Source organism: Hypanus sabinus, chromosome 10 (assembly GCF_030144855.1).
Source record: "Hypanus sabinus isolate sHypSab1 chromosome 10, sHypSab1.hap1, whole genome shotgun sequence".
Lineage (NCBI taxonomy): Eukaryota > Metazoa > Chordata > Chondrichthyes > Myliobatiformes > Dasyatidae > Hypanus > Hypanus sabinus.
Window position 1 is genome coordinate 130,825,718 of NC_082715.1, and position 15,765 is coordinate 130,841,482.

Here is a 15,765-nt window from a genome sequence, read left to right on the forward strand (position 1 = left end):
GTGTTCCCATTTAAAATCTAGCAATAGGTTTTCTCTTGCATCTATGCCAAAATTTCCTCTTTCTGCATGACCTTAAAACTTAAAGAGCATCCATAAGATTTGAAACAAAAAGTAATGTAATCTCAAAGGCCAAGACATCTCAAAACACAACTAACTACAGAATGCTGGATGGCTTTAATATCATAGAATGTTGTATGGATGGCATTGATCATTTAGGCACATATATTAAATATCCCCACACTACGTAAAAGTCCAGCACCTTCAACTTTCCTATAATGAATATGGAACATAGAACATTCTATGTTCATTGACATCGCAAGCAGACCAGGTGATGCAGAAGGCATTTGGCACACTGGCCTTCAAAGCAATGCAGGGCATTGAGTATGGTAGTTGGGATGTTTATGTTGCAGCTGCACAAGTCATTGTGGAGGCTGCATTTGGAATATTGTGTTCAGTTTTGATCACCTGGCTATAGGAAAGATACCATAAAAATAGAAAGAGTGCTAAGGATATTTGTGTGAATATTGTCAGGACACAAAGGACTGAGTTATGGAGACAGATTGAACAGGTTATCACACCAATTTGCCTCCCATCATCAGAGGTCAACAGCAGACGCCATTTCTTTGGCTCTTCACTCACACATGGAACATCTAGACAGTGAAGGTACAAGCATAAGGATGCTCTTGATTGACCATAACACTATATTCGACCCAATCATTCTCTCAAACATAATCAAAAAACTCCAAGATCTAGGCCTCAATACCTCCTTCTGTAACTGGGTCTGTGATTTCCTCACTTGCAAACCCCAGTCAGTATGGACTGGCAATAACATTTCCTCCTTATTCACTATGAGCAAGGTGCACTACAAGTCTGTGTGCTTAACCCCCTGTTCTATTCGCTTTATACTTATGAACGTGAGGTCAAGTACAGCTTCAACACCATATTTAAGTTTGCCGTTGTTGGCCAAATCAAAGGTGGTGACAAACTGGCACATAAGGGAGATTGAAAATCTGAGTGAGAGGCTAGTGGTGAGAGGCACCACTCAACCAACGTCAATACAACCAAAAAGCTGGTTATTGACTAAAGGAGGAAGAAATTGGGGATCCTTGAGCATTAGGGGATCAATAACTTAAGAGAGGGTCAGTAACTTAAAATTCCTGGGAGTTATCATATCAGAGGATTTATCTTGAGACCAACATGTAAATACTATTTAGTAGCCCCTGCTCTACTCGCTTTTCAACTAAGCACAGCTCCAATGCCATATTTAAGGTCGCTGACAAAAAGAAGCAAGTAATGTACTGGCATATTGGAGGGAGATTGAAAATCTGGTTGAATGGTGCCATAACAACGTCTCATTCAATGTCAACAAAACCAAAGAGCTGATTATTGACTACATAAGGATGAAACCGAGGGTCCATGAGTCAGTACTCATCAAGGAATCTGTGGTGGAGAAGGTCAATAACTTTAAATTCCCTTGCTTTATCATTTCAGAGGATCTGTCCTGGGACCAGCATGTAAGTGCCATTACAATGAAGGTGTAATGGCAACATCCTACAACATCCCTACTTTCTTATTTGGCATGTCATCGAAAACTTTGATAAAGTTCTATAGATGCTCTGTGAGAGTATCCTGACTGGTTGCATCACACACTGGTATAGTAACACCAATGCCCATGAATGAAAAAAGCATACAAAAAGTAGTTGATACAGGCCAGTCCATCACAGGAAAAACCCTCCCCACTCATGAACACATCTACAAAGAGTGCTGCCACAAGAAAGCTGGGTGCAGGATAAGTAATCTGAAATAGTGATACCCAGGAATTTTTAATTACAGACCCTCTCCACCTCTGATCATCCGATGATTTCTGGCTTGTGGACCCTGGTTTCCCTCTCCTGAAGTCTAAAATCAGCTCCTTGGTCTTATTCACATTGAGTGAGAGGTTGTTGTTATTACACCACTCAGCCAAGTTTTCAATCTCCCTCCTGCATGCTGATTCATCACCCCCTTTTGATACAGTCAACAACAGTGGTGTCATCAGTAAACTTGTACATGGTGCTGGAGCTGTACATAGCCACACAGTCATAGGTGTAAAGCGATTAGAGCAGGTGGCTAAGTACTCATCCCTGCAGTGTTCCTGTGCTGATGGAGATTTGCAGCATATTTATGGGTTTAAGATGCTCTGTTGTATACCTCTATTGTATTTGCTTCCACAACCACCCCTGGCAGCAGATTCCAGGCAAGGACCACTCTCTTAGTTAATAAAAAACCTGCCCTACACATCTCCTTTGAACTTTTCCCCTCTCATCTTAAATGCATGCCCCTTGCTATTAGGTACTTGAATTCTGGGTGAAACATACTAGCTATCTACTCTTTCAGTGGCTCTCATAACTTTATAAATTTTTACCACTGCTCCAGAGTGAACAGCCCTAGTTTGTTCCATCTTTTCTGTATAGCACATACCCCCATTTCATACAGCATCCTAGTAAATCTCTTTTGCAACCTCTCCAAAATCTCTACATTCTTCCTTTAATGGGGCATCCATAATTGACTACCATACTCCAGATACAGCCTAACCAGAGTCTTGAACTCAATTAAGATAAAGATGACATACACTTTCTTCAACACCCTTTCAATCTGTGCAGCCATTTTCAGGGAGACATGGACTTGGGACTTTAAAATTCCTCTGTACATCCATATTGTTAAGGACCCTACCATTAACTGTATATTTCCCTGTATATTTGATCTTCAAAAGTAAAACATCTTACATTTGCTTGCATTAAACTCCATCTGCCAATACTGTACCCATATCTGCAAGTAATCTATATTCCACTGTATCCTTTGGCAATCTTCTACACTATCCACAATGCCACCAATCTTTCTGTCATCTGAAAACTTAGTAAACCACCATCAATGTTTTCATCCAAGTCATTTTTATATATCACAAACAGTAGAGGTCACAGTATGGGTTCTAACAGAACACCGCCAGTCATGGGCCTTCAGCTTGATTAAGATTGATCAACCTCTGCCTTTTGTCTTCTATGGACAAGCCAATTCTGATCCCATACTGTACATCTTAATCTTCTGGATGAACCTACCATCCAGCAACTTGTCAAATGCCTTACTAAAATCCATGCAGTCAACATCCACTGCTCTACCTTCTTTGATCACCTTCATCATCTCTTCAAAGTTAATCAGACAAAGCTATGCTGACTGTCCCTCATGCATTTCCAAATGCTCATAAGTCCTAGTGGTTAAAAATTCCATTAGTTAAAAAGACAACAAGCCCACATCTATAATTAAAACTGTAATCATTAGTCTTTTATTCACAAATCTTTTTAAGACTTTGTTTGCAAGCTTAGAGAAATTAATCAGAAGGTGACAAAGGGTTAACAACTTTCAGCTCTGAGTGTAACTAATACTGAAGGTGAAATGACAACACATTTTAAAAGACACCCATTAAATGTATGTCAAAGTAGCAGTTCCTGATTAACAGCAGGTAACATTTCAGAAAGCAAAATGTATAAAGTTACATGCATTTGTGATCGAAATACAACTATTTTAGTGATCGGCCATTGTTATAGCAAAAGAGTTCAAAAATGGGAGAAAGCAGATTACTTAAGTATTTAAACAGGAAATGGAGGGGGGGGAGATTCTGTAAAAGCCATTGTACAATTATATCCATAACAGATAAACCCAAGTTGTTGAAACCCCATATTTTCAGGCAGAATAAAACTAACCTGCTTTCTTTGGTGTTGGTGGAGGATAGTCAAAAATAATTGGTAACAGCTGAAGCACTCTGACAACACAAGGCAGCAGTCATTGTAGGTTGAGAGTTTGCTACAAACAAAAAAATATGTTATTAGGGCTTGTGGTTGATATACCACAAGTTTCTCTGTCCTGCATCATTTTCCTGAGTGAAGTTACTCCATCCAAAAGCAAAATTTTGTAGCCTCCCAAATTAGTGTTCATGTTCACCCAAAATTTTTGTTTGAATCACTCCAAGATTCCATCTCTGCCAGAGGAGCTCTTAACAAAGTCATCACGGGCACCTCAGTCCTGTGATATAGGTAATATTTCTTGTTCTATTTGATACGTCTTTAGTCTATGATGTGGCTGAACCCCATTTTCCTCCTCCAATCTAAAACCGTAGGAGATCTATATAACCTTAATCAGTCTGACCGAAATAAAATTTGGTCCTCGTATCTGAAATATGCCTACTTCTATAATATCACTCAGCCCAACTTTGCCCCCGGTTTAATTCCTATTCTAACACTCAGGAGGCAGAAGGAGGAGAAACCCATTGGTCCTCTGGGCCTACTCTGCCATTCAATAAGATCACAGCTTATCCTACCTTGACTTGAATGCCACTTCCCTGCTTTCTCTTTCTATAACCTTTGACTCCTTTATAGTTCAAGACTGTAAGGCTTGATTATCTCAACATGTTCTTGGCCATTCTCTCCAATTCTCTGCATACATAGGTCACCCAGAACTATGCCACCAGAATTCCAATTCACACAGGTCTAGCTACCAGCTCACAGCTCTTGTATTAGTCAAGATTCTAGATTGCTTAATGACATTTTCTGTACACAAGTGTAAGGAGAACAAAATAATAGTTGCTCTGGATCTGATGCAGGACAAAATAAAAATACAAAAGATAAAGAATACAATAATAATAAAACACACAATAAATACAATTGCTTAAGATAGTTTATATACATTGATTGTATGTTCATTAAAGGACACTAGGCTGTACATAAAGTGACTGATGGGAAATAAAAATGTAGTGGTGGAGTTAGTGGGCGGAGGTGTTGATCAGTCTTGTTGCTTGGGGAAAGTAACTTTTTTTTTTGAGTCTGGTGGTCCCAGTGTGAATGCCACGTAGCCTTCTCCCTGATGGGAGTAGGGCAAATAGTACTTGAACAGTGTATGTGGGATCCTTCTCATGATGGTACTCGTCTTTTCTGGCACCTTTCTGTACAGTGCCTATAAAACATAGTTCCCCCCCACCTCCAGAAGTTTTCATGTTTTATTATTTTACAACATTGAATCACAATGGATTTAATTTGGTTTTTTTATAGACTGATCAACAGAAAAGACTCTTTCATGTCAAAGTGAAAACAGATCTCTACAAATAAATTAAATAAATTACAAATACAAAACACAAAATTATTGATTGCATAAGTATTCACCCTCTTTAATATGACACCAAATCATCACTGGTGCAGCCAATTGGGTTTAGAAGTCACATAATTAGTTAAATGGAGATCACCTGTGTGCAGTCGCGGTGTTTCAGTTGATTGGAGTAAAAATACACCTGTGTCTGGAAGGTCCAACTGCTGGTGAGTCAGTATCCTGGCAAAAACTACACCGTGAAGACAGAAGAACACTCCAAGCAACTCCATGAAGAGGTTATTGAAAAGCACAAACCAGGAGAAGGATACAAGAAAATTTCCAAGTCACTGAATATCCCTTGGAGTACTATTAAGTCAATCATCAAGAAATGGAAAGAATAAGGCACAGCTGTAAATTTGCCTAGAACAGGTAGTCTTCAAAAACTGAGTCACTGTGCAAGAAGGAACTAGTGAGTGAGGCCACTAAAAGAGCTATGACAACTCTGGAGGAGTTACAACTTTCAGTAGCTAAGATGGGAGAGACTGTGCATACAACTACTGTTGCCCGGGTGCTTCACTAGTCGCAGCTTTATTGGAGAGTGACAAAGAGAAAGTCACTGTTGAAAAAAACTCACATGAAATCTTGGCTAGAGTTTGCCAGAAGGCATGTTGGAGACTCTGAGGTCAGCTGGGAGAAGGTTCTATGAAACCAAAATTGAGCTTTTTGGACATCAGACTATATGTTATGTTTGGCATAAGCCAAACATCACACATAACCAAAAACACACCATCCCTACTGTGAAGCATAGTGACGGCTACATCATGCTGCAAGGATGCTTCACTGCTGCATGCCCTGTAAGGCTTGTGAAGGTAAAGGGAAAATAAATGTAGCAAACCATAGGGAAATCCTGGAGGAACACATAATGCAGTCTACAAGAGAGTTGTGACTTGGAAGATTTGTTTTTCAGTGAGATAATGACCCAAAGTACACAGCCAAAGCTACACAGGAATGCCTTAAAAACAACAAAGTTAATGTCCTGGAGAGGCCAAGTCAGAGGTCAGAACTCAATCCAATTGAGAATTTGTGGCTGGACTTAAAGGGCTGTTCATTCATGATCCCCATGCAATCTGACAGAACTTGAGCAATTTTGTAAAGAAGAATGGGAAAAAATGCAGTGTCCAGATGTGCAAAGCTGAAAAAGACCTATCCACACTGACTCAAGGCTGTAATTGTTGCCAAAGGTGTATCAGCTAAATATTGACTTAAAGAGGGTGAGTAATTATGCAATCAATTATTGTGTTTAATAATTGTAATAAATTTAGACCAATTTGTAGAAATTTGTCTTTGCTTTGACAGAAAAGTGTCTTTTCTGTTGATCAGTGTCAAAAAAAGCTAAATTTTATTCACTGTGGTTCAATGTTCTTGAACAATAAAACATGAAAGCTTCCAAGGCTTTTATAAGCACTGCATATATGACCTTAATTGCTGGTGCCATTGACGTGTTGGGCAGTATTAACTATCCATTGTAGAGCCTTCCTGTTCACTGCAGTACAGTTTCCGTATGAAGCAGTGATGTTGTTTGTCAGGATGCTCGCTTCTGCACATCTGTAGAATGACCCGAGTATGATTTTGTAGAGTCCAGCTCCCTTCTGCCTCCTCAAAGTAGAGTCGTTTGTGATCTTTCTTGTCTGCGTAGGATGTGTTCCGGGAACCAGGAGTTTGAAACTGCTGTGCTTCTGATGTAAAAGGAGGTGTGAGTGGTGCAAGTTCTTCTGAACTTGATGACCATCTTATTTTGTCTTGCTAACATTAAGGAAGAGGATACTTGCCTGGCACCAGGACTTGAGCTCTTCCTTTTCCTCTCTATAGGGCATCTCATTATTGTTGGCAATGAGCCCCGCCACTGTCATCTCATCGGTAGACTTGATAATGTAGTTGCTTGGGTGATTGCCCAAGCAGCCATGTGTGAGCAGTGTGTACAGCATGGGCTGAACGCACAGCCCTGGAAAACATGTGTTGAGGATGATGGGGAGGAAGAAGTGGTTGTGCATCGGGATTACTGAGGTCTGTGCATTAGCAAGTCCAACTCCCAGCTGCACAGTAGTTTTTAGACCAAGGGATAGGAGTTTGTTCACCAAGGTTTGTGGGACAATAGTGACAATTCTGAACTGAAATCCAGAAACTGCATTCTGACATGAGTGCCTTCGAATAGGGCCGGAATGGAGTTTTTGGTCTGTGCTATTATCAGCCTTCAAAGCACTTCATGATGATTGGCATCAGTGCCAGCGGGCAGTAGTCTTTTAGTTCTGAAGGTGTAGAGTTCTTTGATACAGAGATGACTGTGGCTGATTTGAAGCATGTGGGGACAGCAGCCTGGATGAGTGAAGCACTGAAGGTGTCTGTGAAGACGTCAGTAAGGTTGTATGCCCACTCGGCTTTGGATGTTGTCTGGCCTGGCTGCCTTATGTGGGTTGACTCTGCAGAGTCCTTCTCACGCCTGCTGCTCTCTCAGGCTGCTCACCTGGAGTAGGGTAGCTTTTGTGGCTGGCGTTCTGTTGCATGCCCTGAAGTGTGCAAAAAGGTTGTTTAGAGCATCAGGGAGGAGGGAGTCAATGCTGTTTTCCCTTGTGTAGTCAGTGATGCCCAGCCGCATACACTGGGGATAATTATCAGACAGGTGTTTCTGAATTTTTTTGTGTGTAGGTGACCTTTGCCCTCTTGATACCTAAAATGAGGATTCTCAGGGCGGTTGGACTTGAATGGCGGTTGCCATTGGACTTGAAGGCAGCATCCCAGGCTTTTAGTAAGGAGTGCACTTCTGTGTTCAGCCAGGTGTTCTGGTTGGGCTGTGAGATGACCGCTCTTGAGGTACCAACATCATCTACATCATCTGGATCTAGTTCATTTGTGGTGACCACCTTGGACATCTGCCAACTGGTCTGTTCAAAACAGTCCTGAAGCACAGAGATCGTCGCTTAGACAATACGGTGATTGTCCTCTTGGCCGGTCTCTCCATTTTTAGCAGCAGTCAGAATGTGAGTTAAGTATAGCAAAATGATAGAGAATGAAGAATCTTTTAAAGCAGTTTTATTACGCATACTACCTGTTTTGTTAAAATTAAAATGCCCCTCAATAAAGGCTATCTACCAGAATCAGTTTTGTATGATGCAGAACTTGTTGTTTTGTGGCAGCAGTACTGTGGCGACCCATTTCCTGGTGGATTTCCCATCGGTTCTGGCACCACAGTTCACAGCGGCCATGCCCCGACACGGCATACAGCACCACATCCCGACCCAGGGACCACCCCTCCACGCCCGTGCTCGGCGGCTTCCCCCGGACAAGCTCCGACTGGCGAAGGAGGAGTTCCAAAGGATGGAGGAATTGGGGATCATCCGATGGTCCGACAGCCCATGGGCCTCCCCCCTGCACATGGTGCCCAAAGCGACGGGAGACTGGAGACCGTGCGGCGACTACCGCAGGCTGAACGAGGCTACCACACCAGACCGCTACCCTGTGCCGCACGTTCAGGACTTTGCAGCAAACCTGCATGGCGCACGGATCTTCTCCAAGGTAGACCTCGTCCGAGAGTACCCTCAAATCCCGATGCATCCTGATGGCGTCCCCAAAACGGCTCTCATCACCCCGTTTGGCCTTTTCGAGTTCCTCCGCATGCCATTCGGCCTGAAGAATGCCGCACAGACGTTCCAGTGGTTAATGGACGCGGTGGGACGGGACCTGGACTTCGCGTTCATCTACTTGGACGACATCCTCATAGCCAGCAGCAGTCGTCAGGAGCATCTGTCCCACCTCCGTCAACTCTGCGCCCGACTGAGTGAGTACGGTCTTACAATCAACCCCGCCAAATGCCAGTTCGGACTCGATACCATTGACTTCCTGGGCCACAGGATTACTAAAGACGGGGCAACCCCTCTGCCTGCTGAGGTAGATGCGGTCCGCCACTTCCCCCGACCCACCACGATCAAAGGCCTTCAGGAATTCGTAGGTATGGTCAATTTCTACCACCGCTTCCTCCCTTCAGCTGCCTGGATCATGCGCCCCCTGCTCGCCCTGATTTCGGGTCCGAGCAAGGACATTACCTGGGACGAGGAGTCCGCCGCCGCTTTCGTTCAAACGAAGGAAACTTTGGCAAACGCCGCAATGCTAGTACATCCCAGAATGGACGCCCCTACCGCCCTCACAGTGGACACATCTAACACGGCAGTCGGTGGGGTGCTGGAGCAACTCATCGCAGGTCGCTGGCAACCACTGGCGTTTTTCAGCAAACACCTGCGGCCACCCGAGCTCAAGTACAGTGCTTTCGACCGGGAACTGTTGGCGCTCTACCTGGCAATCCGGCATTTCAGGTACTTCCTAGAAGGTCGGCCCTTCACCGCGTTCACAGACCACAAACCGCTTACCTTTGCATTTACGAAAGCGTCCGACCCCTGGTCGTCCCGCCAGCAACGCCACCTGTCCTACATTTCAATACACGACGGATGTCCGGCACGTCTCGGGTAAGGACAATGTCGTGGCAGATGCGCTCTCTCGCCCTACCGTTTATGCCCTTTCCCAAGGGGTAGACTTTGAGGCACTGGCAGAGGCACAGCAGGCAGATGAGGAGATTCCAAGTTATAGAACCGCAGTCTCCGGTTTGCAGCTCCAGGACCTCCCCGTAGGCCCGGGTGAGAGGACCCTACTCTGTGACGTTGCCACCGGCTAGCCCCGTCCCGTCGTCCCAACAGCCTGGCAGCGCCGTGTTTTTGACTCCATTCCTAACTTGGTGCATCCCTCCATCCGGATGACTGTCCGGATGGTTTCCAGCAGGTTCGTTTGGCACGGACTCTGCAAACAGGTCAGTGAATGGGCCAAAACGTGCATGCACTGCCAGACGGCCAAGGTGCAGTGGCACACCAAAGCCCCACCGCAGCAGCTCCATCCCGCCCACCGGCGTTTCGACCACATTCATGTGGATATCGTGGGCCCCCTGCCAGTGTCGCGCGGAGCGCGGCACCTCCTGACTATCGTGGACCGGTTCACAAGATGGCCAGAGGCGGTCCCGCTCACCGACACCACCTCCGAATCTTGCGCCCGAGCCCTGATCACCACCTGGATATCTCGCTTTGGTGTACCGGCCCACATTACCTCCGACAGAGGCGCCCAGTTCACCTCCAGCCTGTGGTCAGCTATGGCCAGCCTTTTGGGGACTCAGCTGCACCACACAACTGCCTACCACCCACAGTCGAACGGGCTAGTGGAGCGTTTCCACCGTCACCTGAAGTCGGCCCTCATGGCCCGCTTGCGAGGAGCCAACTGGGCGGACGAGCTTCCCTGGGTCCTACTCGGCATCTGCACAGCACCCAAGGACGACCTGCACGCCTCATCGGTCGAGTTGGTATACGGCGCGCCCCTGGTCGTCCCCGGGGAGTTCCTACCAGCCCCACGGGGGCAAGAGGAAGATCCCGCAGCAGTCCTGGGCAGACTACGCGAGAAGCTCGGTAACCCGGCCCCCATACCCACTTCACAGCACGGGCGGAACCCGACCTGCGTACCCAAAGACCTGCAGAACTGTAAGTTTGTGTTTGTACGAAGGGGCGGGCATCAGCCACCGCTGCAGCGGCCATACGAGGGGCCGTTTATGGTTCTCCGGAACAACGGGTCCACGTTCGTGCTGGATGTTGGGGGGAAAGAGGAGGTTTTCACGGTGGACAGACTCAAACCGGCCCAACCGGTCGAGTTTCCGGCACCTCGGCGCAGAGGCCGACCTCCCAAGCAGGTTCCGGCCCAGACTGTGGACATTGGGGGGTGTATCGCCGGTTCTGGGGGGGGGGGGAGGTTATGTGGCAACCCATTTCCTGGCACATCCGAACCGGCTCACAATTAGCCAGCTTTCCGGCTAAGGGAGATAGCCTACGGGGGTTTGCGAGCACAGAGCTTTGGAGCCTCTGCGCCACGGGGGGCAGGTTGAGGGAGGCTTAAAAGTGAGGCTGAGGTTTTCAAATAAAGTTTTTCCTTCGATTGCAGTTACCGACTCCGTGTCCTAATTTTAGCGCTGCATGTAGCACACCGCTACAGTACCTTGCAACGTTACAAAACTATAAACAACAGAAACTCAGGTAAGTTTTAATTTTGTACCTATTTTTGTTTATCAAAGGCTGTGAAACTTCTCTATAATTTAACATGAAATGTGTCTTCTGTAATAGGAAAAAAATACCAGTTTTCATTTTATCAACTTGGATATTCATAAAATATAAAAATAATTAATATATCAAAGTAGGAACAACTGGTAGACTCTCTATTAGCTTGAAATAGCATTCTACAGCTGCCTAGGAAGAGAAATAAACACAAATTACAGATATATATCCCAGTTACAGAAAAAAAATCAATTTTAAATATGTCACTATACACAGAAAAAAGATGAAAAGAACTTTAAGCATTACAAATCATTAAAAATTTATTAGACAATGGTCTCAAATTAATTTCAATTGTTTTTTTCATTTTTGTAGCATAAAGTATTAAAATTACATCTATTCATAAGCACAGTCTTTATTCTATATTTAAAGAAAAAATGAACATCATTCTGAAATATTTTAAATTATTTAGCGATTTCCAACAGTAGCTCATTTAATGTTTTTAATTTTTAATTCTATTACCTGAATATTCTGGCTACATTCAGACAAATGTCTATGTCATTCAAATGCTGTTCCATTATCTCACACAGTTCCAATAGTGCTCCGGTGCTTAGGAACCTACAGCGCGATTGAGGCAGATTTGCCAAGTTACGTAAAGTAGCAGTGACCTTCCAGTGAGAAAACACAAGTATTCAAAAACATGATTATTTTCAAAATGTTGTTACAATTTCTCAGTTAATTCACTAAGAAATTATGAAATATTTTAATTGGCAATTAAAAGAAAACGGGGAACATGTACAGTACCTATAGAAAGTATTCACTCCCCTTGAAAGTTTTCATGTTTTATTGTTTTACAACATTGGATCACAGTGAATTTAATTTGGCTATTCGAAAACTGAACAACAGAAAAGACTCTTGTGTCAAAGTGGAAAACAAATCTCTACAAATTGGTCTAAAATAATTGATTGCAATAATTACACAGGTCAGTATTTGGTAGATGCACCTTTGACAACAATTACAGCCTTGAGTCTATGTGGTTAGGTCTCCTATCAGCTTTGTACATATAGACACTGAAATTTTTCCCCATTCATCTTTACAAAACTGCTCAAGCTCTGCCAGATTGTATGGGGATCATAAATAAACAGCCCTTTTCAAGTCCAGCCACAAATTCTCAATTGGACTGAGGTTAGATTCTGACTTGGCCACTCCAGGACATTAACTTTGTTGTTTTTAAGCCATTCCTGTGGAGCTTAGGTCATTATCTTGCTGGAAAACAAATTAATATTGCCCTCTACCTTCACAAGCCTTCCAGAGCCTGCTGCAGTGAAGCATCCCCACAGTATGATGTAGTCACCACCGTGATTCACGGTAGGGTTGTAGGATTGACGTGTTTTTGATGCCACAGTGTTTAGTCTGATGGCCAAAAAGCTCAATTTTGGTTTCATCAGACCATAGAACCTTCCAGCAGATTTCAGTGCACAGACCACATTCCTTCTGGCAAAGTCTAGCCAAGATTTCATGAGAAGCTTCCCCCCCCCCCCCCCCCAACAGCGGCTTTCTCTTTGCCACTCTCCCATAAAGCTGCAATTGGTGAATCACCTGGGCAACAATTGTTGTATATGCAGTCTCCCCCATCTCAGCCACTGAAGCTTGCAACTCCTCCAGAGTTGTCATAGGTCTCTTGGTGGCCTCCAAACACTAGTCCCCTTCTTGCACGGTCACTCAATTTTTGAGGACAGCCTCCTCTACAGCTGTGCCGCATTCTTTCCATTTCATGATGATTGACTTAACTGTACTCCAAAGGATATTCAGTGACTTGGAAATTGTCTTATATCCATCTCCTGCCTTGTGCTTTTCAAAAACCTTTTCGCGGAATTGCTTGGAGTGCTCTTTTGTATTCATTGTGTAGCTTTTGCCAAGATACTGACTCACCAGCAGTTGGATCTTCTGGATACGGGTGTATTTTTTTACTACAATCAATTGAAACACCTTGAATGCATACAGGTCTTCAAAAACAGATCTCCATTTAGTGAATTACGTGACTTCCAAAACCAAATGGCTGCACCAGTGAGGATTTGGCTTGTCATATTAAAGGGAGTAAATACCTGTAAAATCAATTATTGTGTTTTATATTTGTAATTAATTTAAATCACTTTCTAGATAAGTTTTTACTTGGACATGAATGTCTTTTTCTGTTGATTAGTGTCAATAAAGTCAAATTTAAATCCACTGTTATTCAACATTGTAAAACAATAAAACACAAAAACTTCCAGTGGGAGGGGTGAATACCTTTTATCAGCACTGCAAATTTACAAACATTGTCAAATGCAGCAGACATACAACTGTATCACACATACGTAGCTTATTACTATATATATTTTTAGTAAAATATGTCTTTTAGTAACATTCCATCCCTAAAAATCAAACATAACAATGGGTTAAAGGAATTTCATACATTTTATAGTTATTTCTGATTTGTTAAACAAAATAGAACTTCTTCAAGAAAATACAAATATTTCTGCTACTTTATACCTGATTTTATTCTCCAGCAACATTTCACAGAAATAAGATCAAATTTAATGGTCTGGTTTATTGGAGACTGCAAAGCTCCAATACTAGAAACTGATTTCTCAATCTGGATTATTAAATATAAAATTATTTGCAATTACCTGATGTCTAGACAACAATTGAATGTTATTCTAAATTACATAAATTACAAAGCATTCAGTCTCAAAATGCATAAATTAAATTGCCTTTCAAGAAACAGTATGAACATTTGCAACATAAAGCGTGCTTTTTCAGTGTCTTACTTAGGTTGCAAATGATAATACTGTTTCTCAGAAGATAAATTCTAGCCTTGGGTAAGTTTGTCTTGGACTGTACTGTTAAGTTCATTTGTTTACAAACGCTTAGATCACTATCTAAAGTTAACCAGAAGCAACTGCCAGAAAATATCTCAACCCCAGTCATCCAATGCTTATAGCTACCAATGAAAGCAATCTGAAATGGAAAATTAAACAAAATGCTCCTGTACACTTCCTAAAATCCATTTATAGAGTAATATATTTATGGGAGTAAAAACCGTTCACTCTAATCTGATAAGCTACAAAATAGTAGCACTGTGATCATTGAGGACCAACACCAATATTATCATTAAGCCTAGTGTCAAAGACAATGTTACTGTTGTGTGGCAAACTAATCTCCATCTTGTGGGGGATGTTTACTACATCTCTTCATGCTTTGCTCTGGACCATGACCCTAAGCTAATGTCAATCAAATTCTTCGGGAAATCACCCATCAGTTTTCATTTTCAAGAGCATTCAATCATACACAGCACATTTCTACAGCCTCCAAAAGATCCACCATTTCAAACAGTTCTTGTCCCGCAAAGCTTGTTTCTTCCTCTTTCCACTCATGAGCTCCTTGCCTACTCCAGGGACACACCAGAACCACTCCACAACTTTAATAGTTCCCAATATTTCAGTCCACCCACCTTTTCATTTTTAAGATGATTATCTAAGCCAACTCCATCCCAAAAATAGATAGTCTGAAAGACCTCCATTTCTTCATTGAGCAGATAACCAACCAGTCCTCCTCAACCTCCATTCTCTTCCACCTGGTTGAGCACTTTCTCATTAAACAACTTCTTTTTCAATGTTACTCACTTCCTCCAATAAAAGGTGTAGAAATAGAAAGCTGTATTCTCACCTTTTTATGGGATACCCGGGACTTTTTAACCTCAATATATTAAATTCTATATCTCCTTCTTCTTGCTCTCAAAAAAATTCAAATATTTCTTCACCCTTGCCACTTATTTCCACCCTGCACTCACTTTCAATTAGTCTATTACTAACATTTCTTTTCCATTTCCAGACTTCTCAGTATTCATTTCAATGAATGGATTTGTGACCTGTAACCATTTCTAGTTGTTTTCTACACCCACGCCATTACATCTTTTGATTTGTGTACAAGGATCAATAAATACCTCCGAATATCAACAGTTAAATCCGATCTCACTTTTTTTAAAAGCTTGCTTTTCTAATCTTCCCACCAAAATGCACAACTTCATATTTACTTGTTAAGTGATCTTCTTACCTGATCACTTAAGCTGTTTATATTTATTTGTAACAAAAACAGAAAATGCTGGAAACACTCAGCAGGTCAGACAGCATCTGTGGAAAGAGAAACAGTTAGCACTTCAGACTGGAAACCCTTCAGAGCTGTGAAATTGAGAAAATGAGTTGGTTTTAAATTATAGAAGGTGGAGTTGGATTGAGAGAACTATCTCTGAGGGAAGAGGCCAGGGTTTCCCAGGTGATACCACAGTTAAGGTTAGTAGATGGAAAGGGAAAAAACATATATTAGAACTATGAAATAAGGTCAGAGTTCTTACTGAAAGCATAAAGACCAACACTTCATGTTCTGTCTAGACATGTTGGAATGTTTATTCCTACATTTCTTCACAATTCAGAAGGTGGCCGATTTACTTCTTCGGGTCTATGTTGACTCTGACAGCATTCCATTC

At 42.7% G+C, this 15,765-nt stretch overlaps 1 protein-coding gene across 3 annotated transcripts in view; it reads right to left on the reverse strand.

Moving 5' to 3' along the window:
* armc2 (armadillo repeat containing 2) overlaps positions 1-15,765 on the reverse strand; it is a 109,896-nt gene that overhangs the window by 25,874 nt on the left and 68,257 nt on the right. For all 3 annotated transcript variants that reach the window (XM_059982986.1, XM_059982987.1, XM_059982984.1), the window contains exons 11-12: positions 11,763-11,908; positions 3,738-3,837 (exon numbers count right to left, since the gene is read on the reverse strand). In XM_059982986.1, coding sequence (XP_059838969.1) covers positions 3,738-3,837; positions 11,763-11,908 — 246 coding nt within the window. The remainder of the gene's footprint in view (positions 1-3,737; positions 3,838-11,762; positions 11,909-15,765) is intronic.